The sequence below is a fragment of the Pelmatolapia mariae genome, unplaced genomic scaffold (assembly GCF_036321145.2).
Source record: "Pelmatolapia mariae isolate MD_Pm_ZW unplaced genomic scaffold, Pm_UMD_F_2 NODE_ptg000539l+_length_59386_cov_1, whole genome shotgun sequence".
Classification (NCBI taxonomy): domain Eukaryota; kingdom Metazoa; phylum Chordata; class Actinopteri; order Cichliformes; family Cichlidae; genus Pelmatolapia; species Pelmatolapia mariae.
This window is the reverse complement of record NW_027052224.1, coordinates 1-23,805: the sequence shown is the minus strand read 5'-3', so window position 1 is coordinate 23,805 and position 23,805 is coordinate 1. Positions and strand designations below refer to the sequence as shown.

The 23,805-nt window shown below is 44.9% G+C and overlaps 3 protein-coding genes across 4 annotated transcripts in view; 2 read left to right on the top strand and 1 right to left on the bottom strand.

Moving 5' to 3' along the window:
* Positions 1-2,710, top strand: part of LOC134623294 (CYFIP-related Rac1 interactor A) — a 34,838-nt gene extending 32,128 nt beyond the window's left edge. For both annotated transcript variants that reach the window (XM_063468446.1, XM_063468447.1), the window contains exon 12: positions 706-2,710. In XM_063468446.1, coding sequence (XP_063324516.1) covers positions 706-769 — 64 coding nt within the window. In that variant the 3' untranslated portion in view covers positions 770-2,710. The remainder of the gene's footprint in view (positions 1-705) is intronic.
* Positions 2,711-3,380: 670 nt separating this feature from the next.
* Positions 3,381-8,790, bottom strand: LOC134623296 (F-box only protein 16-like). The gene is made up of 10 exons (XM_063468449.1): positions 8,684-8,790; positions 8,208-8,539; positions 7,946-8,069; positions 7,214-7,249; positions 6,819-7,025; positions 6,557-6,721; positions 6,156-6,424; positions 4,950-5,064; positions 4,392-4,629; positions 3,381-3,567 (listed from the first exon to the last, which is right to left on the bottom strand). The coding sequence occupies exons 3-10, from the start codon at positions 8,039-8,041 to the stop codon at positions 3,503-3,505; spliced, it is 1,191 nt and encodes a 396-aa protein (XP_063324519.1). The 5' UTR covers positions 8,042-8,069; positions 8,208-8,539; positions 8,684-8,790; the 3' UTR covers positions 3,381-3,502.
* Positions 8,791-10,841: 2,051 nt separating this feature from the next.
* Positions 10,842-23,709, top strand: LOC134623295 (frizzled-3-like; the record flags this gene model as incomplete). The annotated part of the gene is made up of 4 exons (XM_063468448.1): positions 10,842-10,965; positions 11,947-12,513; positions 21,900-22,096; positions 23,247-23,709. Coding segments are annotated over exons 2-4 (861 nt in total), but the record flags the coding sequence as incomplete, so codon positions are not given.
* Positions 23,710-23,805: the final 96 nt, after the last annotated feature.

The following is a 23,805-nucleotide window of genomic DNA, read 5'->3' as shown; positions in this document are numbered from 1 at the left end:
TCGCCTTTGGATGCCGAGTGTTCCTGTGTGGGTTTGATTCTGATTATATGTAAGATTCTGACTCATGCTGTGTATCAATTTTGGCTGTGAAAGTTATGAGAAGTTGTATGTGTGCCTGCCGAGGTAAAGCCGAACTGTAACCATTTTCACACAGTTTTCTTAAAAAACCACCTCTGTTGAAAGCAAATATCCAGTTGGACATTGCCTGGTCTTTACAAAAGGGAGCTGGCAGGTTAAAGTATGTGTGATGTCACACTGGGTTGGTTGGTGTATTTGAAGCCAGCGAGCAGGTTTAGGTGGCTGCCTCCTGCACACGTCTCCAGCTACCTGGAGATTTATTCATAACACACAGGAAAAGACCCAGGGAAGCCGAGTTAACAATAAAAACAAAAAAAAAACCCATAAATTTCACACCTGAGCCTCAACTCTCGCGTCCAGATTCCAAACGAATCACGGACCGGTACTGGTCTGGGGGCTGGGGACTGCTGGTCTAAACCACAGCAGTGTGAACGTGCCTGAGGAGCACAGTTTCCTGCAACCGTGGGAAGTTTCCTGACCTGATTCTCACAGAACTGTCCAAACTACATGTGTGAAAATCGCTTTTGTGTTTGTCAGCAAGAATTCCTTTGGTGGAGCTTTTTTTATGCTGCCTCGATGTTTTCATTGGTGCACTAACGTCCACTCTGACTCCTTTTTTCTCCTCAGATTCACCACAAAACACCTGAATGACGAGACCACTCCGAAGAACATCCGGACGATGCTCCAGTAATATTCCTTCTCTCTTATATAAATATATATATAAATAGATATGAAGAGGATCACTGCTCTGACCTCAGATAAGATGTATATGTTTACATTATTTAAAGAGTCGATGTTAATACTTTTGTGTATTTGCATAGTCATTCCCTCCAAGTTACTGAAGCCTGCAGATTATGTACACACTGTGCAAAAAGAAAAACAGCTTCACATAATTGCCTCAAGCGGTCAGAGCACAAATGATGGTTACCTGTCAGCCTTAAATGTACTGAGCTTTGCGAGCAGCACTCACAAATAAAGATCCCAGGCAGCAGAAAAACGTCCTTTAAAATGTACTTTTTAAATTTTTTATTTGGAACTGTGGCCATCAAACTGTTTCTCCTCAAATCCAGACAGACGCTGAAGATATTTCATCTTCACGTGTCTCGCCTCGCGCACAATGACACGTACAATCATTCTAATCGTTTGTGTCGCCGTGAAGAGCTGAAGACTAAAGCAGGGAGTGATGTTTCACTAAGAGCACTTGGGCGTGTTCTCTCTCTTTTCTGTGTTCAAACTCCAGCAGCCTTTGAATTAAACCCACTGTGAACATGAAACCTGACTTTGCACGTCCAGTGAGATCCAGCGTGTCAAAGCTGAGGGGTGCGACTGATGAGAAGTCGGTGAAAGAAGTCAATGAACCCACCGCGTTTTACTCAGTCGTGTTTGACTTGCGTGACAATAATTGTGTGTTTTGCCGTCTTCTGAGTGACTTTTAATCTGCGAGGCTTTGCTGTTGAACTTTCTTTAGAAGAAAAGCCAAAAATGTCTTTAATTTTCTGAATAAATTCTGTTTTTCTTGGAAGGATTTCCACTTTTGTTTTTGAGTCTCTTTAAGGAAAGAATTGAGTAACATTTCCCCTGGACTCTAGGGGAGGGGAAATGTGTCCAGAGTGGTTTTTTTTAATATGATTTTTGATATAAATTCATCATAGTCTTCTGAGCAATTCCAAGACTCACGCCTGAGAAGACAAACTCAAATCAAACATCGGAGTGTATGGTTATTGTCACTGGCCTGTAGCTCATTCTTCTAAAACCGCGCTCTGCTGTAGAAGATCGGTTCTCTCTGATTTTGGGGGATTTTTTTTCGAGCCTGCTCACAGTCGGTTGGACAATCTGTGCTTTAATTTTAGTTTTAGTTCATTTGTAATGTCATCTGATCGCCGATGCATCAGGACAGCACGTATATTATACAAAGCAATAAATCCTTGTGCACAGCAGTCAACTTTTACTTTTATTCAACTGCTGTACGCTCTGTTGTTTGAGCCTTTTTACAACGTGAACTAATTACAGTAATAACTGTGTCATCCACCGAGTGACTATTAACCCCGCGGTGTCTGTGGCTCATTGCGAAGCGCCACATTTGCCTTAAAAATCTGCCGTAGGCCGACACGTGTTAGGACGTAACCTGTGAAACATCCACAGTTTTACTTTATTTTGAATCCAAAAGCTATAAATACACTCCTGGTCTTTAACATTCATCCTCTGATTAGTTAACAGTACATTAACACTGTCTTTCATATAAGTTTCTTTCTCTTGTATTTAGTAATATACATTTTGGATGCCATGTTTATATGCAACGAGTGAAAGCTCGTTTGAAGCCGGGCTGTGCGTATGAGAGTGATATTTCATATCTGACTGAAGTGGATTTTTTTATTATTATTAATAAAAAAATGACATTGTCTGTCATAATTGATGTACACGAGGCTTCCCTCTTTGCCCAACATATGCTACTGTGTGTTGACAAGTTGTTTTGAATACTGATCAAAATCAGTTACTTTGTCTCAAACTGACATTTACTGTTAAGCATTTCTGGAGTTCAGACTCACTGGTGTTAGAAATGGCTTTTGCTGTGTTATTGCATATTGAATGGGACGTGTGGACTGGATAATAAAGGTGGTACATTTCTTACACACATCGTTTGTTTTGGCGTTCTTGTGTTGCAGCTGATTATAACTGTCAGCAATTTTAAACTGAAGTGTTCATGTTAGAAGTATTAAAACCTCAGTATATAAAATGCAGATTAATGTTTTGATGCTTTAAGTTTTTCAGATTTTAAAGTCTTGTTGTTTTTAAATTTGGGTGAATATTTGGACAGACGTGTGAGCTAATGAGTTCACTTTACCACTAAGTAGCTAGTTTCATTAGCATGGTGCATTTGTAATTTGCTGATCTGGGCTAGCAAAAAGTAGACTTTAAATATACTTGGTGTCCATTATTATCAGAGCCCGAAAATCATCAGGAAATTATTAATTGTTGTAATAAATCAAGTGCGTATAGGCTCAATTTTTTTGTAGACTCTTACAGGGTTGGAGGGGGGTTTTTTGTTTTTTTTTTGGGGGGGGGGGCGTCTCCCACCCACCCCCTGGTGGCCGTAAGAAAAAGTGCAAGTTTAAGGCAATTCCACATTTGTCACCTTTTCGACACAGAAACTACATCCTGTTTTTTATGATCAGTCTGATCAAAAAGTTAATTTGCCCATCCCGTCTGATAACACAGTACTAATACAGAAATACGTTTTACTATCTAGAAATGGGTGACATTGTCTCTTTGTCATTTCTCTTATAGAATTAAATGTCAAATATTTTTCCTAATGATCCATCTGTCTACATCTAGTCAGGGTTACACACTGCATGTGCAGAAAGACTGAAGCTCCAGGTCTTGAGGTTGCAGACTGTACTTCTGTTTTCCTCCAGGAGGGGGCGATCTACTTCTTCTCTTGCGAATGTGATGCAGATGCAGTCCAGGGCTGAACCTCAAACAGGGGTGTACCTACAGTCAGTAAATACAGTTTTTTAAGACTGGTAACACCTCCACCACTTCTCACACACACTGTTCCTCCTCTGCTTCTCAGACTCTTTGCAGCTTTTGTTGGTGTCATCTTTCAGTGCTGATTGTACACTGTGGACAGGCTTAAATCGATCAAATTATATCACACCAGTACACCATAGATCAGAGCTATACAGAATATAGATTCTTTAGGATTTTATAAATCCACCCCTCTCTTGATTCTGGAGTTTAAGAAACATCTGCTTAATTATTTGCTTTTTAAAAACACAAATCAAGAAAACAAGATTAGTTTGTTCACCTTCATAAACTGAAGAATCAGTTCTGAGCATCTCAGTGTTACTTTACCTGTCTGCTACGAAGCAGATCTCTCATGTTAAGTGATATTTCACCAAGGACCAGGTTAGAAGTGTGATGCCGGCTGCATATGTAAATATCAGTCACTATTCGGACATGACCTTGTCAAATACAGCAAGAAAGGGACAGGCTGGGGGTGGGTTGCAAAGCAGTTTGCAGATGTGCCACAATTGTTAGGCTAAAGCAAAACATGTCCTGTATGAGACCTACCTAACTTTTTATACAAGCGCACAAAGAGTATATTAATATTTTGCAGTGCAGAGTAAATGATTAATCTCCTCTCAGCATTTGGGAGCGAGACCAAACACATTTCCAGTTTTTTTAAAGGGGTCAGAAACTGCACGCAGTCACTTTCCTGCAGAAGCAGTGAGTTTGCCCTGAGGGGGTTTCTTGTTGATGTGGGGTTACATCATACTCAGCCCAGAGGAACAGCAGGAACTGTGAAAACTTACTGGGAACGCTCCTGTGTGAACGCTGGAACGCCCTGAGCGCTTCCACACTCAGCCGAGGCACCGACGTCCTCGCTGGCTTCGGACGGATCCCGGCGTTCCACTGGGATAAGTGGAGAAAGCTCTCAGCAGACTCCCCAATGACGGGGTGATCAGCGATACTGTGCGATGTCCATGTGGGGTGAGTTTGTGTCTGATCATGAGGAAGACTGTGGGGTCTGCTGCTGGAGCTGAGGAACATCTGAAAGAAGAGATGTGACCTCAGTCTAAGTGCGGTATGTTGTATAGTGCAAAGCCAGATCTTAAATAAATATACAGTAATTCCACCAAGGCCTGAATATTAGATGCAGCAGTGTCCTCTATTTCACCCTCTCCTCCACCCTTCTCTCAAACACCATCATCAGCATAATTTGCCTCCCGCTGTGCAAACACTGTTCCATAATGCATGATGCCTGCTGGATGCACAGTCTCCAGAGATTTGTCTCCGTTTATTATCTCCCTATGATTACGACAAGGAGGTCACAGCCATATGGCACTGATGATGAATGGGGAGTGGTTTACCAGCGATTTGGCTTTGCGTAGTTTATAATTTGCCTCAGAGAGTGTTTTCTTTTTCCCATCATCCGCCTTTGATGTGTCAGTGCAGCAGGTGGAGGCGCTGTTGTTTCCCATCTGCCTGGAGAAAGACAGCAGAGTCAGTAAAGGGGAACGATTATGCATGATAACGACATCAGTTTATCTACAAGTGAACGCTGTGATGAAACCGCTCAGCCCTCAGACAGTTGTGAGGCAGAAATCGCCCCACCCACCACCTGTTCAAACCTTCTGATGAGGGGCAGCCAATAAGATGAAAGTCAAAAAATCATGAAAAATTACTGAAGTGCAAATTAGTTAATCAACTATTAAGTCCAGGCAACACCTGCTGACTCTTGCACTGCCACTCTAAGGTGAGTTGCAAAGGGTTCCTCTAAATAAATTAAAATGCCCTTCTGCAATATTCTGGTCTTTGGGTTCTCCCAGACCTGAAAAACACAGTGATGAAAGCACGGTGTGAAGATAAACCTCTGATGGTACCCTCTCTCCACAAGCAAGTCTAAAATTTCCCGGACGAGCCCCCAAATATGACATAACCCAGCTCAAAAGTTTCTACTTCCTTTTTGGATATAATGTTGATATAATAAATATTGGTTCCCATTTGAACCATAAACAAGGACAAAGCAGTTTGTGCTTTAGAGGATGTCTACTCTATGACTGATAAGTTTCTTTCACATATTATGTCTGGTTAAAAAACACCGAGGCATTCATCTGGAGCTGTCGAAGCTCTTTGTGTTGTTAATGTCCATCATTTATATCCATTTTGGCAGATGGCTTGGTTCTGCTGCAGGTCTCTTCCTGTTGAATGGGAACTTTTTCTCTCCACAGACACCTAGTGCATGCTAACAGGACACTGTTTGGGATTTATAATATTTTTAATGCCAAATGCACCTGTTCTTATATAACACTTTTCTACTCTGAGCAATCAAAGCACTTTTTCCCACTATGCTATTTAAACACATTCATACTCCAACAGATGCACTAGAGAGCATCTTAGGGTTAGTGTCGTGCCCAAGGATATTTGGCAGACTGGACTCAAACCACCAACCTTCCAATTAGTAGGTGACCCACTCTACCACCTGAGCTACAGCCACCGTGGGGCCGTCACTATAAAGAACCTTAAAGCCTCATTAATGCCAGACGCGATTCAGCAAATGTTCCCTGCCGTCTTACGCTCTCAGCGCCTGTTCGATGGGGTCCAGATTGTCCAGGTAGTTGAAGCGCAGTGTGTCTTTGGGACGTCTGTCAGAGTCTCTCCATGGTGGGGGTGCACCTGGCTGCTTCTCCTTTCTCAGTCTTGTGCTGGAGCTGCTTCCAGGTTGCTGCTTGGTGGATGCTGGACACTCCTCCAACCTGATGGCTGCTATTTCTGACGGCTCTGTGTGACCACGGCTTGCTGCTGCGACATCTGGAACCACAAACTGCTGCTGCGATGAAGCACTCTGGAAAAAAAAAAGGGTCTTTTATTTTGTTTTGGTTTTGAAAGCTAGATTTTAATAATGTTATCTATCTGTCTTATCGAGTTGTTAAACAAAGGTAGGATAATTGTTTAAATCTCTTCTGGATCTCCTAACCTGCAGGAGGCTCAGCCGCAGCTCCTGGACTGTCTGGATGTAGTGTCTCTTCCAGACGCCCTGTTCGAATGGTGTCGGGGAGAAGCTGAGGAGCCAGCCGAGCCTCAGACATTTGGGCATCCACAGCTGGTCCAGCTCCACAATGCTCTTCCACTGCCAGCTCACCTGCGCATGGAGGATCGAATCATTCATTTACCAGACTTCTTCACAAGAACAAGGGTCAAAACTTCACGTCACTCCCCATTAATGAATCCACGTGTACCTGGGCACATCGACAGAGGCTGCGTGGGTCCAGGAAGGAGAAGAGATACAGGGAGAGGGCTCTGGGGACCAGGCAGGTGAAGTCTGCGGCCTGCAGGGGGAGCTGTCTGCTCACACTGAGGCTCAGGAACCTGAGCTGCTCCACCGAACAGCTCAACACCAAGTCCTGCAGCACCGCCTTCCTCTGACTGTCAGACCACCTGTCAAACTGGTAAAGACATGAAAGAATACAGCAGAAAAGCCGTCTTCAGCTGAACTGGATCAGATGGAAAAAGAAGTCTGCAGTGAGCACAGCACGGTTTCTAACTGCTAACTGGATTTGTGTGGGCTTCAGCTCACGCTGGGATCACTGTAAGGGCCCATTAGGTGCTTCTTCATTCATCTGCTCACACATACCCACTTTGCTAGAAGGCTTCGTCTCTCTTCAAACACCTACAATGAGACAACAGTGACAAAGGTTAACAACTATACTATACAAAGTATTTAGTTTTAAAGTTTTTAGTTGTTTAATCTTTTGAGGAACTTGGTATTTATGGAAGACCAACAGCGTCAAACAGAAAACAAAGAAATGAGCCAATGTTGTTTACCCTGTGTTTACTTAACACACCATATGTTAAAAAAATTAAATCAAATTGCCGGCATAAACAGGAAGCAATAATTTAAAGAAAATCTAAAATCTAAGGCTTATTTATTTAAATAATCAGTCATTAAGGAAAATTTGCTTCATATAAACTGAATGTATGCCAATAAGGTAAATTCAATTTAGATGTAATCAAATTATTTTAAGTCAAATTACTGTGGCTAATTTTGGGGGGTTTCAAGAGTGCATTAGGCAAACACCTGGTCCTGCAAGCACAGGCTGAAACAGACTGAATCTTACTACATTTAAAAAGAAGCTGAGAGTCACTTGACTCCACTGTTAGAGTTGTTTTATGTGCTCAGTACTGTGTAAGTTTTGAGGGATCAGTTCTGTACTTTTGTGTTCCCCTTTTCTACTTCGCCAGCTTTAACACAGAACACAGTTAGTTTTACTTTCTACAATACTGCTGTACATCTTCTCAAAGTTACTGAAACTATTAACAGCCACCCTTTGGCTGACGGCACAGTTTCGGTGTAAGCTGATGTGACCTTGCTGTTGGCCCGTGGGTTGTTCAGAGGAGTCCAGGTGCTCAGTTTGGTCTGCGTCTTCGCACAGCTTGCAAAAGATCTTGTTGCAAGTGCCATCACAGAGTGCTTCAACAAAGATGATGCTCTAGAATACAAAAACAGTAACTGCTACTCGGGTATTTATTGCTTTTTCTTACAAGTGTACATGAAGCAGTAGTGCCTAATAGTTCCATGTTTTTAAAATCCAGCCAACACTAGCACAGTCCTGTGGTGTTTCACTCACCCTCAGCTCTCCTCAGCTCGCAGAAAGAAATTCAGCTCCCAAACTCACTGTGTAGGTGCGCGCTCGGCCCGGCCTTTGTGTCCACACACTTCTTTCTCCTACTTCCGTGGATAGTTTACTTGTTTCCATAGTAACTGTGAGTGTACGCTCTCCTGCTTGTCACAGCCTGTGACACACATGGTGGCGGAGATGTGGGTGTCGCTGCAGAGCAAACCACAGAGGAGTTTGTGCACAGCGTGGAGTGTGCGGGCCTCACTCGCTCTAATGATGACAAACGTGGTGCAGAAATCCTGACTCTGCAGTTAATATAAAGACCATCTGCTCCGCATTGGCTGACTCGGCAACAAAAGAAAGACAGAAAAACAAAGCATCATTATTTATTGTCGTAGCAGCAGAACCAGCAGTAATAAGCCCGGGACAAACTGTTTACGGAGTAATAACCAACAGTTGGTGCGTAATTAGAATAATAAACCAACAGCATCTTCAGAGCTCAGAACATGTCTGCTGTGTCTCGCAGTCCTCCAGCTTCACGCATCCACTCCCAGCAGTCACACAAGTTTCTGATTCAAAGCCTGCTCGTTCTCGGATGGGCGGTCGCGCGCAACGAGGACAGAAAACCTGCTGCGAAGAAAAACGGAGAACGGCGTCAAGTTAGACACGCAGGAGTGTAACCGGAAACAAGAGCCCTGTGCCTTCAGAGTAAACGTTCGCTGAAGAAGAAACGTTTGTAAATAAAATAAAATAAATAATAAAAGGTCAATCAAATGGACCATTACGGCAAGGCTGGGATGGTCCATTTGGTAAAGTAAATCCGTTGGGCATCTTTCTTCGCCTTTAGACAATAATTCTGATGGCAAAAGAACCAAACGGGACAGGTTTATTTAAAAAAAAGAAAGAAACGTTTGTTTCACCGGAAAAGCAAAGCAAGACACCAAGAAGTCTTTCAAAGTCTCTCTGACGAGTTTTAAAGAATTGTCCTTCTCTCCGTCTTTCTGTGAGCCGCTTAAACCTGACCTGTGAGTCAGTCAGCATGAAACAAGTCACCTAACCTAACACAACCACTGTTCTCTCTGCACATAACAGACAGGAAGTCAGCAAAGAAGCAGTTTTAAATATATGTATGTTTAAGCACTAGCAACCAGTCGCAGAAGCATATTTGGTCCCAATAGTTTAGCTGAACCTACAAACACCACCTACAGCAACACAGTTTGGCACCAAATGATACTTTTGCACCATTAAGATGATTCCCAAAGAGCTGTTAGCTGAAAACTATTACAGCAAAACCAAAAAGCAGCCATATTACACAAATTCAGAATTGTGAAATTTACTACACAAATGTAAACTTAAGAGCACAACTGTTTGGCTTTAACTATATACTAGATGAAAACTTGGATTATATCATTTTGAAAACTAGACATGTGGAGGACAAACAGGAAGCTGTCAGCCAAAACCATCTGCAGCAGATCGCCAATATAAAAGTCATGTCCTTAAGAAAAGGGGAAAAAATCCACCCAAGACCTGACACGTGACCTGAGAGATGCATCTGGACCTTCAGATAATCCATCTACTGTTCACTGACACTTCTCCAGAAATGCTTTCAGTTGAAGGGCGGCTGCCAAGAAGCCATTGTTCAGGAAGTGAAACAGGGAGAAAAGGCTGAGGTATACCACTTTACACAAGAACTGGACTGAAAATCAATGACAACAGGTCTGATGTGAAATTCTTCCTTTCAAGTATTGGATTAATCAGTATGTCGAGGGGTCATCAGGAAAGAGGTACAAGAAGAAGTCTATACAACCACGTTTAAAACACGGTGGAGGCTCTGTCGTGGTTTGGGACTGCTTTTCAGACTGTGCTGTTGGAGATCTTGTCAAAACTGATTGAATTATGAACACAGAAAACCACCGTCAAGTTTTTATCCACCATGCAGTCCCAGGTGGAAAGCATCTGATTCCATTTCTTTATTTTTCAGCAAGGCAGTGATCCCAAACACACTGCCGATGCAGTAAAAACATAGGTGGATAGAAAAGCAAGATCTCTGTCTAAATAAATAAATAAATCTGGGTAAATTCCCAGATGGTTAAACATGCAACTATTTTGCTGGTAATACCTGAAATGAGTAAAGAAAATCAACAGCCTATTTATGCAAGATAATTCATAATTTTATTGGGGGGCTTATATTGGTTGGGTCTGATTATTGGGGGGTCATAACCCCCCTGGAAATTACGCCCTTGTTTGAATGTCCTTCAAGAAGCCTGAGAGCTATTCCTGGAAGAAATGACAAGAAAGTTTGACTATGTTAGTTCAGACTGAGTTGAAGAATAAAGGTGGTCATATCAAATGTAAATCATTTAAGCACAATTATTCAACACTTTTAACTTTTATTGTTGAACTAAAAAAAAGTTTTTATATGTTGCAATAAATTGGGCCAACATCCGTGACTAAGGTGGCAAACAGCGTATCGCTTCTTTCATATGTATTCAGCTCGACTAAAGGTAACTGTAGTCGTGTTTTGGCTTCCACGAAGGCGGGCGTTTGTTGAAGAGGCTTTTAATTTGATAGTCCGTAGCGGAAGCCGTTAAAAAAGTCTCGCGCACTTGTCGCTCTGTGTAGAGGGGGGAGAGACGGGGAGGAGGACGGAGGAAGAGGACAAGAGGAGGAGAGGAGGGTGCTGGTGGAGGGACATTCAGTCATTGTTACCAACTCGAGGAGCGGCGAAGACCCCGCTTACTCCCCGAATTTTGCGGACAGCTTTCAGGTAAAGTTGCTTTGAATTCAGCCGGTGTGGAGGTGTTACTCAGAGACCACCACCTCCGCTGCCGCCCGGCTCGGTGCGGTGACTGATTGCACCGGTGCGGAGCGGTTACCGTGAGTCAGGATGAACTAACCGTCATCTTTTGTCTGCGCCGCGCCGCTTTCACGCTTCTCTCGGTTCAGGTCGCTCGTTTTTATTGCTGCGGGTCAGTTACAGCGGGAAAACACAACCGCGACGAGCCTCCGTGTAACGCTCGGTAGCTACACTCCCGTTTATGAGCAGCAATTAATGTCTGAGTCCCGGTGAGGAGCTATAGGAGGAGCCCGTTAGCGCTGACGCACAGGTAGGCTAATGGACGCGCTTGTGTCGCGTTAATAATGAAAGTTGAAGCGCAGCCCGGGTTAGACACCGGCAGGTGCGACGGAGCAGAGACCGTGTTTGACGTGTTGGTCGGGGGGAAAGGTGCGGGGCTGGGAAGGGTGTGTGCTGTAGCGATGGCTAAAAAATGTGCTCTATAAATAACAAATAACTTTAATAAATGACTTAAACAGTTTCTGAGCTGTGATTAGTCCAGATAACAGGGTAAAAATAATAATATTAATAATGGTCGGAGGTGTCTACCACCACAGCTACTATTACCACTATTATTACTACAGAAGTACTGCCGGACGCAGAGTAAATCTCTTCAGACTTGCCCTTTAAATGCTCGCTCATTTGCTTATTTATTCACTGGGTTTTTAATGATCTATTGCTGTTTAATAATGCATTTAATGTGGTCATTGATGGAACCCAGCCATAGTTAGTGACCTGAAAAGCAGTCACCCAGCCTCTTCAAACAGCCGTTTGTGTGCTGCTCCACTTACAATTAGTCCATTTTTTCAGTTAAAAGGTTTCCTTTTGGTTTGCACTTGTTGTAATTAATGGACCACTAAAGTCTAACCATTTACATTTACAAGCTGCTGTACTGTATTCTTCTGATTGCAGGCAGAGCATCGTTTCCACAGGGGGTCGTCGCTCATATTTCCTCCAGCATCATCGCCGTCTGTGAAGGCAGGAGACGGAGGAGTGTTTTCAGCATCTTAAAGGACCACAGCATCACTTAGGTGATGGAGGCCCTGTGACTCAGTGTAGTCATGGTGATGGATGCAGCCAACTTGGCCCTGTTGGATTACGCTGCCCAGCCCATGGTGTTTCTCTGTGATCTAACGAGGAGGAAAGGGCAAACAGATAGTCCTTAAGTCTGGTAATTTTTCCCACTTCCTGGTTAAAATACCACGATGCTGACAGGGCTCGAGCCCTCTCCATGAGCCGTCATCTCCTGGGTCTTGCTTCTTTTTTCCTGTACGGATCATGGATCTCCTGTGGGTGCTTTCCGTGTCCATGCTGACCGTGTGTGTTGCCGTCCCCATGGATGCTGTGGCCGGGAGCCACAGTCTGTTCACCTGTGAGCCCATCATCCTGCGCATGTGTCAGGGGCTGCCCTACAACTCCACCTTCATGCCCAACGTCCTGAACCACTACGACCAGCAAACTGCTGCTCTCGCCATGGAGGTACGGTACATCGCTGCCATGTGATCTGACAAAGACAAACTATCTATCTGTACACACACACACACACACACACACACACACACACAGTTATGGCGCTCAAACTCTGACAGCAGCAAAATTCATGCGATTCATTTTTTAAAAAAAATTGCTCTTCACTATATTCTAATAAATTTATAATTTAAAAAATAAAAATATGTTAATATAAAATTTACCCCCTCTCCAAAAAAAAAGAAACCAAAAAAACAGTCACACTCACACAACACAAAAGCTGTTAAATTAAAATAAAGGATAATCGAATATAATAGAATATATATTAAGCAATATGTACAAACTGTACAAAAAAGAAATATATATGTTTTTAACACAGTTTATATTGTTTTTTTAAATGTTATATTTTATTTCTAGATTTTTCATGGATGAAGCCACGCTGCCACAGTGTGTGGGATACGCTAACTTTGGATTTGAGACACAAATGCCTTTAATAGTTTTAATGTTTTTCAACATTTAAAATGAGTTTACATTTTGAAATACACATTTAAAAATGTTTATAAGCTTAAAAACATTTTGTAATTGACAGTGTAACAGGTGAGTAAAGCTGCTGTTAAAAAGGCTTAAATCCCTTCAAGAATTTGCACAAAATGCAAAAATTAGATTTATGCTGCATGTGAAATAGTATGTTACAGTACATGAACAGTGTTATATAAAGTTTATTGTATTATTATTTTAATCAAATCTGCCGGCCAGTTGCAGCTGTTCTAATCTGACTCCAAACTAAACAGAGCTGTGATAAGTGCCTCACACAGTATATGAAGAGTATCATGGAGGATTTCATATATGAGCTTCAGTTATTGTTGGATGAATCAGATCAGTCAGCCAGCAGCATGAAACAGTCCCTCATCTGAGAAGCTTCTTCAGCTCTCAGAGCTAACGGTGGAGATTCCCACATTTTCAGTCCGGACGCTTTTCTTTCCGAGACTACGATGACCTGGATCACTGAGACGCTTCACACACAGCTGAAATTGTGCGCTTCAGAGTTTTTAGCTAACAGAGCTGCCTGGATGTAGTGAGCCACAGGTGATGCTTGCTGTAAATTCACTGTGTATTCAGCTGTACTCGTACCTGCACAGTCCTACGTCACACGGGAGCTGTTGGGTTAAAGCGCTGACTGATTTGAACGTTTGTGTTCTTGTTCTCATGGATTTGTTCTCTCAGCGTTTCTTCTAAAGATGAAATTGGAACCTTTTTGGTGATCGATTGTTTCACACACCATAGTTACTGTATGTTGGTTTCAGCCTTTCAGTTCTTCATTTAATGGAGTTGTGTTAATGCTCCGAATGGGACGGTCTGTTAAACAGGTTTGGATCTGAGCCGTGTGATATTTGTGAGTCCGGTCACTCGTGTTAGCAGCGTCTTCAGAGCCTGTTGGGCTTCCAGTCAGTGTCCACAGTGTTGATAATCTGCCTCCTTTCCTCAGTTGTTTCTCTGCGTTTTGACACAACGTTTTGAGAGCAGCAGCAGATTCATATGTATGTTATATATGTGAAACGAGTGGCACACTTTCTGCTCCCGTGGACACGAGCAGCTTAGATAGGTGTCAGCATGATCAGCTGTGTATTTGCAGCCTACTTAAATGTGGCCCATCTAGCTGCTGAGGCTGGGAGCGTATTACCAAAACATTAAGCAGACAATGAAGGTTTAGTATTTGTCCCTTTGGGCCATGAGAACAGAGAATTATTAAAACACCAGCGATTTAACAGGGCGTGGTGTCCTGAGATGGTTTTGAACCGCACATCTGGCCTGTTGACAGACGAGAGCGATTTGCCACAACGTGTAGGCACATCAGCTGCTGCGCACCGCAGCTATTTTATATAACAGGCTTTGAGCAGTTAGTCAACCGAGTCGGGCTTTAAGGATGCAGAGGTTCATTGTTTTTGGGTTGTGATTTCAGCCTCGTGGATAATCCACAGACTGACCATCCACAGCATCTCACTGTTGTCATGGCTGCTAAAAGATGGAGCACGGAGCAGATGCATCGCTTCATTAAGTTAATCCCGTCCTTTATGGCGGCCGATCCCTTGTGAAGTTCTGTCTGTCCAGTAATCACGGGCCAAACTGCTCTGTTGGCTCAGCTCTCTGCCTGTCTGTGTTTAGTTTATCGATTCCCCGCGTCATGCGCTCTTTGCTCCCTCTCTCTGCGTCACTTTAACCCTTCAACCTCGCCCGGCCCCACCCTGCCCGGCGTAGCGGATGTGCAGCGCTCTGCCGACCATCTGTGCCCGCTCCGGTTCACGGCGCTGTGTTAGACACGCGCTGAGGAGAGATGGAGGGCGGGAGGAGCAGCGTAGCATGAGAATGGAGGTTACGTAACTTTAACGGGCCCTGCCCGGCTGTGGGAGCACGCAGCATCACAGCTGTGGTCACATTCGACCTCATGTTTGGGAAAGATGAAACTGGTGCCATGACCGTGCGCTCGTACCAGCACCTTTCTCGCTGTGCAGCGGTGCTTTCAAACATATTTCGAGGGAGGTTTCTGACGGTCGTTATTCACGTGTTCATTTCTCTGACTGATTGAATGTTACCAGCTGCAAGTTGTTCGAGGCCAGGTTAGCTTTTTACGCCTAATCAGTGTGTGTGTGTTGCAGTGAAGCGAGAGCGGCGCTTCTGGTTTAGACGGTGTTCACTTTGATTGGTCATGGGTTCACAATTAAGTCTCTTTTAGTGCTTGTTTGGAAAACACACGGAAACCCAACAGGTTCCAAAACCACGGAGCCCAGTCTGGGCTCTTGTTTTCCAGATAACTCGCCCCAGATCCAGCTCATGGGAGAATTCAAAGCCTGTGAGACGTCGAGGGCAGCCAAATGAGAATTGACAGTTGATTTTAAAGAGAATTAGGTCCGCTGAATAGGCGTGATAAGGATGATGAATGCCTCGCACTGTGGAGAAACTGGGAGTTGGATGAGAACCAACGCCTGCCGTTCTTACAGTTTTTGTTCAAACCCCCTGAAGAGTCTTTGTGGATTCCCTTTTCATGTCTTGCTTTTTAAGTATTTTTTTGTTCAAGATTTTAGTGTTTTAGGAAAGTAGGACAATTTGTCACGATCTCATAAGAGACAAACTGTGAAAATGCACTTTAATGACTTTAGTTTCTGTGGTGTGTCAGAAGGTCTTTGCAGAGCTTTTCACAGACAGAATTTTCTGTTTTGCACATTTTGTATTTTATTTTCTACAGCTGTGAACAGAATGTAACACAAACCACCCAATTTGTTAAAATGGATTTTAATGTTCCCGTGTTCATCCTCACTCGATCCGTCACCGCTGACCGCCGTATGACCTCACAGCTGAAGTGGGACGGTGGCCTCGGGGCTCGGCTATTTCTGTGTCACAGTGATACTGTGCCACAGTCGCATAGCATAACTGAGAGCGTGGCGGATTTGACTGGCACCACAAAAAGAGAGAAAGGCCTGGGCCCAAATCCCCTCATTTAGAGATAGCTGCACACTGATGAATATGAAACAGTGTGGGCCCATCACAGCAAATCAATTACGCTGCTATGAACTGTCCTCGGCCTGCAGAGCAGATGGCGTGTGGTTCACCGCTCGGTGATGATCGTATTACTTTTCTTTAATTAAAGTCGTTTATAAATCCTACTCTTCTGCATTTATGCATTGTTTTTAATGCTCTAGCTTCTCCTCTGAAAATGGCGTCCATTGCAACCTGCTGCAGAGTCTGGTTGGAGGGACTTTCCAGATCGCAGCTCCAGAGGAGAAGGACTACCAACACCAGCGTCAGGCTCAAACTGGTGGGCTTGGATCTTTTGTTAGGAGAAGATTTTCTCTAGAACGAAGGAGCTGAATGATACTGAGGCCTCAACAAAACCAAAGAATGTCAAAATAAGATGAACAAATGCTAAAACGAGTGCCCAGATATTCTTGGGGGAAGTTTGGCAGATATTATAACAGTTTATGGCAAATCCAGCTCCTTTTGGTGGGTTTCTCTTATATTTAGCAGAAGCTTTCAAGCAGATAAGGGATGGAGCCGTGGCAGTGGCTTTCACAATGGTCGGAGTCATGTGACCGTCACGGCAAGGCCAGATGGACCACGCAACGGTCGGGGCCGACTGAAGATGTTAATTGCATTAGATTGATAACTGGGCTTGTTTACGTGAATCCAAAGCATCAAGATTAGGAGTCACTGCGTTGGGGAAATGTGCTCACTATAGTAGAAATTAGACACACTAGCAAGATTCCTTTTTCTAGGTTATCATAACCTTTGTTTTGTCTTTTGGGTTATTGCTTGTCGAAAGAAGGGTCCACAGCTACACAAAGAATGATCAGCGGCTCAGACTCGCTCATTTCCTCCTCCTTAGATCAGCCTGTTGTCTCAGGTTTACAACAAGTGCAGATAAACTGTGTCGTGTTACAGACTGAAGAATAACCCAGATACTCCACCCCGCTCTGCCTGAATGGCTGTGGAAAGGAGAGCTAAGGTGTGTGTGTGTGTGTGTGTGTTAAACAGAGTACTTTTTTGTGCACTCTGGCACGTTTTAACAGGCTTATTATGTTAGTAAAGATGTATCCCAGCTGATCACACACACACAACATGGTCTGATAAACCCTACCCAGCGTGACCTGGCCTATAAAAGAGCCTCTTGTTTTATTTAATGTCCAACACTGTTTATTGGCAGTGGAGTGAATAAGAAGCACAGCAACCTCTGTGTGTGTGTGTGTGTGTGTGTGTGTGTGTGTGTGTGTGTGTGTGTGTGTGTGTGTGTGTGTGTGCGTGTGTGTGTGTGTGTGTGTGTGTGCGCGTGTGTGTGTGTGTGTGTGTGTGTGTTCTCAAACACTGTCTTAGGAGTGAACGACTCGGTCTGCCATCCGTCCTCTCATGCTCACCCGGTCTCTCACCCTCCTCCCCCACCTCTTTTGTCCTCCCCCTCCCCCTACACAAGGCTCACCCGTTGCCCAGGAAACGGTCCCAATTGTGCCGTTAACAAAAGGAGCGGAGGCTTTCTCGCCTCGCGGGAGGTGCTCCCCTCCGCCCTGCACCCTGACCTCCTCGAGCCCCGCTCTCCTCCCTCTTCGTCCTCCTCCTTCTCCTCCACCTCCGCTCCGGTGATGCATCACTCGTCACCATGGCGCTGAGCTTTGAAATTTAGAGAATTTGAACGGCAGCAGAGGAGAAAGGGGGATAAAGAGTGAGGGTAAAGGGGGGAGATGGGAAGAGAGGTGACTAGGAGATAATTTTTTTTAAAGGGCAAATCAACAAGAAGCAGTCGTCCACAGTGGGCGTCACTGTCAGCGATTCATCAGTCACACCATCTCAGCCTTTAACCTCCTAAGACCCGAACTCTTCCACGGCAGCATTTTTAATTTCTCTCTGATATTTGGGCTGATTGGACCCGATGAATGTAAAAACAAAGAATCACCAGATTTATTTTTTTTTACCTGATTTTTGTTTCTAAGAAAAATGAGAGCCACATGTGAGGATATTCATTTTTAATTTAGATAAAACAGAGGCTGTATAACATCCTCATAAGTGGACATCAGGGCCTTGTAGAGCAAAATTTAGTACTTTGGTCTAGACAACCAGAAATGTGATGTCCACATATGTGGACGCCAGGTCCGAGGAGGTTAATGAAAACCATTAGGCATACTAGGCTGTATTCATAATTAATATATTAACCTTAGATAACAAAACATGCTGGATAGCGTCCGTACTGCAGAGGTGAAACTGAGGTCACGGCTGTTTTTCCCGGTTCTTCAAAGGCTGCTGTGTTTAAGATTAGAGGTTTAGCACAGAAATATGCAGAAATATGCAAATATGCACTTCACTACACCGTCCCAGGAAGGACGATTATTAGAGATGTTGCTCCTGTTCTTCGCCTCAGTTTGATGTGAGATCTGGTTATTGACTGTGAAAGCAAGCAGCGGTCACAGGAGGCTGACACACGTCAGAGTTGTGAGAAGCTGCTGTGTGCTGATCACCAGAAAGACTGGAAACACCACCTTCTTTTTACTGGATAACAAAATAAACTCCACAGGCTCGAACTCTTTACCTCACACTGTGATCAGCACAGTATGGGAAAGTGCAGCTGCAGGACAGCGTGCAGGTCTCTGCTTCAGCATTAACGGCTGCGGGACGCCATCAGTCAGCGACGCTCACAGAAGCCTCGCTGTTGGCCCCGTTGACTGATCATCATGCTGACTCATAAGGTTTTTAAATGTTAACAAATGTGTTTCGGAGAGTCAACAGAGTTTTTGTTTTTTAATAAGGAGGAGATTTATTTTTCTGGGCAGGTACAGAACAAGAAAACAGAAGAAAAAGAGATTTTAGGCCTGATGGTTATTATGGAGATAACGAAGGTTCGTTTTCTTAGAAAATTCAGAGCAGAAACCATCAGATTTAAAAACATGAGGAATATCCTGCTACCATCATTTTTTAAAATGAGGAAAAACAGTGACGGTGTTGCTAAATTTTAAAAGAACATTTTGGGCTCCTTGTGATCTTTTCTTGCATCCTTATGCAGGACAAAGCTGGCTCAGTCGTATCGGACGTGTCTACACTCTCCGTCTTTGTGTCACTTCTTTCCTTCTTTGTTTGTATTTGACTGTCACAGATCTCACTGAGCGAGTTTTCAGCGTTACGGCAGCACTATTAGAATTACTCACAACAAAAACTGTGCAGCAGATCAGCCTCTTATATCTGCATTTATCCCCTCATTGGCTGTTTGTTGGCCTTGTTTTGGACTCCCAGAATGCACCCATTTTTCGGCGACCGGCTGACACGTCTCCTCTGTGTGTGTTTCTGGAAGGACACATTATTCCACATTTTCAGAGATCAAAAATCCCATAACAAACTGCCATGAATCCATAATGACTGCAGCAGCAGGATGGAAGCTGAGATTACATTAGCATACCGCCGGCCCTCCAGGCTTTCAGCGTCCACAGAGTTGTGTATTACACGCTCGATTCTCCTTACATCGCTGACTCTGGGGAGGAAAACGGCACGACGAGCTTCTGGCCGATGGTTCACCAGCTGTTTCTGCTGTGGCCATTAACACTAAACCCTGTGGAGAGTCTGAGGGCTCCACAGGGTCTCGTGATGCTGCTGATTGTGTGGGCAGAGCTGTGACCGGCCATATGTACCATCCACTGGCTCAGTCCTGCTCTCAGTGGCTCACATGATGGGTCGACTGTCATAAAGAGGAGTTGCAGGAGGGTTAAAAGGGCAGGAGGGGGGACGAGGATGGAAGAGGAGTACAAAAATAGAAAAATGGAGAGATGATAGGAAGACAGATGAATGTGTTTTTTCTTTAGTAGATCATCCTGGTAGCCTATATAGTGATTCGGCTTTGGCCCTTGGCGTCTCCCTTTGTAGCGCCGTCCCGTGTGGTACATTGTGTTCTATGGAGCGCAGCAGTAGCCCACGGGAATCAAACGGGAGAGAAAGAGCGAAGATGCAAACTCACTTGCACTGCATTAGATCATGTTTGAGTGGTTTAGCCGTGTTTACAGGGCATCGCTGATGAAGTAATAGATGTCACAGGACTGCTCGCTGGCAGCAGCACGCAACGCGAGTCACAGGAGGGCCGATCACAAGAGTAGCGCCCGTTTCCCTCTCGTGGCGGCCGGCTACATTCAGGATTTTCTGCTGTTATTCCTCCAGAGAATAACCATCCTCCCTGTTGTACCTGACTATAGCTGTAACACGATCGTGGGGAAGCGCTGCAGCCGATACTAACAGTAATTGTTGTGGCAGCTCTGCTACACTGTAAGAGGTGACCAGCCACACAGGCCAAAGCTGTGGTGCACACAGAGGTTTCTGTCAGTGATGATCTGTGAGGACCATTCAGGGTTGTATCGTGAATCTGCAGTAACGGATCAGTTTTAAGGCGGATCGCGTTTGAAGCGCTCGTGTCATTACACGGTGGAGCTCGTGAAACGCGATGACTCCATTTGTGCACACCGTGGGCTGGATGGTTGAGCTCAGTTACGACAGGCGATGCTCTCAGAGAGCGTATGCTGTGCTGAGCTACGACTCGATCATAAATCTGCGTCATCGTGCCGTCTATCGCTGATCCCACGCAGCGCAAAGCCATCAACGCCAGGAAGAGCGATATGACCAAGGCGCTGACAAAAGCTGCACGGACGTGGCTGCTTTGTGCTGTGAGGGCCGAACACCCACTCTAATCCTTTTACAGAATCACGTCACGTGTGTGGCAGGCGAACATGCTGTCAGGAGACGGCGCCGTGTTGCAGACATACGATGGGAACAGTGTTTAAATCTGATTGCAGGTGACAAACAGAAAGTCCTGCGTCATCATCGCTTCTCTGACAGGTTTATCCCCAAACAGCCGGATTTGGACATGTCGCATTTTTATTGCTGTGTTTGCTAATCAGTGAAGGACAGAGGACGGCGAGCACGCCGACACAGCTGTCCAGTTTTGTGCGCGCACGCTTTGATTTTCTAAAATCTAAAATGTGACTGAAATCTGTTACATTTGTAATGCCAACAAGATTCTGATTGGTAGACACACACACACACACACACACACAGGACATGTGGCGTTCTTTGCACTTTATTTAATATTGTGGAAGCTGCGTTGATTGGTTAAACATTAATATCCATTCCTCTAATAAACCCCCCTCCCCCCTCCCCTCCCTGTTCCTGTCTGTCACACGCAACTGTCTTTAAAATCTGGGGGAGGGCAGTGTGTGTGTCTGTGTGTGTGTGTGTGTGTGTGATTGACTTGGGTGTGGCTCCTTCTGTAACACACACACAAACACAAAAACTGCGTGTTTGGCTGTACTCACACACATGCATGGAAACTTCTGACTATTTGCATATTAGCAGCAGGACCCACGGATGCTTCCTGCACACACACTGTCTGTTGGCACAGTTCATGTGTGTGAGAGCATCATTGTGTCGGTCTGTGGGTGTGTGAACGTGAAGATAATACACTTCCTTGTGTTTGTGTAAGCATGCTGCCCCAGTGTGTCAGTCAGTCACAGCGTGGTCCTCCCTGCAACACAAAGGCCCTGTGTGTGTGTGTGTGTGTGCATGTGTGTGTGTGTGTGTGTGCATGTGTGTGTGTGCGTGTGTGTGCGCGTGCGAGTGCGTGCGTGTGTGTGCATGTGTGTGTGTGTGCGTGTGCGTGTGTGTGCTCTTCCTGTCTGGAGATTGTGGGATGAATAAAGGGGGAGCAGAATAATGATTGGGGTGGATTATTAGGAAAGGGGCTGGAGTTGTTTTTATGGACTCATCGCGAGCAAATGTCAGTGGACGTCCTCGGCTGGTGTCCTTGTGCCCTCTGTGGCTCACGTTCTGAAGGTGGAGTAATGCTCACGCTCCGCTGGCGTGTTTCTTCTTTCTGTCTCCACCTGCAGCCTTTCCATCCCATGGTGAACCTGCAGTGCTCCCCGGAGCTCAGGATGTTCCTGTGTGCGCTCTACGCCCCGGTTTGCACCGAGTACGGCCGGGTCACGCTGCCGTGTCGCCGCCTCTGTCTGCAGGCCAAGAGCGACTGCTACAAGCTGATGGACATGTTTGGTGTCAGCTGGCCAGAGGAGATGGACTGCAACAGGTTGGTGCAGCAGCGGCAGTCTCTTTACATCCCTGCTGGAGGGAGGAACGAGACCAGCAAACATCCTTAAAATGATTTATTTTCATTATAAAGTTAACTTTGATAACATTTGAATAAAGTTGCGTGACTGATCTGATGGTAGAGTCAGCGGTTTGCACTTGTAGCTCCCAAACCGCGCTCACCTTAGAAGCTTTTATGTTTCCCCGAGAAGGAGTTTGCTAACATGTGACTGTTCATAGTTTAAGGACAGTTTTTACTTCTTGCAGTTGCATTTATTCTTCAGTAATCACAAAAAATGTTTTATTTTCTGAAAATGATTGATTTAAAAAAAAACGTTTTATTTCCTGTATTTTATTCTGTGGAAAAATCCGATTGGTTTGTTTTTGTTGAACACAGCTGACGTGGGAACAACAAAAACACAAAACATTTAAACCTTGTTTTCCAAACACACCTCACGGCTCAGAACTATTAACGACTTTTTATTAAGTTTAAAAAATATTGATAAGCGATAAGAAACCCCGCAGGGAGCAGAGGAGGTGATATGGTCCTCAGTGCCATCTTCATCTCCCTGTAAATGACATCATTCAGGTCCAAGCCACAGCATGTATGCTAATGCTGCCCCAGCTGCTGTGGCACACTGTACTGGGATCAGTTTGAGCAGACGGGGACCAGGAGACGCAGGCGTGTGTTTGATGCTCATGAGTCGGCACTCGAGCACGTGTCTGTGTGTTGAAAGTGACGCATACATGTTAGTGGCTCTGACTTTTTAGGAAAAGACATGAAACGGACACGTTAAAGGGGAGCAGTGCACGTCTCAAAGTTTAGGGGGCATCATGAAACGGTAAACGGGGTCAATTAGCTTGTTTGTCATTAGCTTGTGTATATCCGTCCGTTGAGCTTACTCGCTGATAAAGTCACTAAGAAGAAAAAAGGCTTGAATGTGAACGTGTCTCAGACAAGTTTCAAGTGTCTGCAAACTAAACTTGTCCTTCACTCTGCACCTGTAGGACGACCGGGTGCCTGCCAGGTATAAAATGTTTATGAATTGTTATGACGGCGTGCACTATAACGCTGGCATCATGTGTCGCCTGTTGTTAAAGGCTCAACAGCTGAAACGAGCCCGAGGTCACCGCCTCTCGTCTGCTCTCAGGTTCCCAGACTGCGACGAGCCCTACCCCCGCCCCGTGGACCTCCTGTCCGGCTCGGACACGACCGAGTCTCCCATCTCCGTCCAGAGGGACTACGGCTTCTGGTGTCCTCGCGAGCTCAAGATCAGCCCCGAGCTCGGTTACTCCTTCATGGGGGTGCGAGACTGCTCTCCTCCGTGTCCCAACATGTACTTCACACGTGAAGAGCTGACGTTCGCCCGCTACTTCATCGGAGTCGTGTCCATCGTCTGCCTCTCTGCCACGCTCTTCACCTTCCTGACGTTCCTCATCGACGTGTCGCGATTCCGCTACCCGGAGCGCCCGATTATATTTTACGCCGTGTGCTACATGATGGTGTCCCTGGTGTTCTTCCTGGGCTTCCTGTTGGAGGACAAAGTTTCCTGTAATGCAGCTAGTCCTGGGAGGTTCAGGGCTTCGACCGTGACTCAGGGCTCCCATAATAAGGTCTGTCATTGGGCTTGAACCCTCCTGGTTTTCTCCTCCTTCCACACGTACAGATCGATACAGACTGTGTGTTTTTCTGTTCTTTGGCAGGCCTGC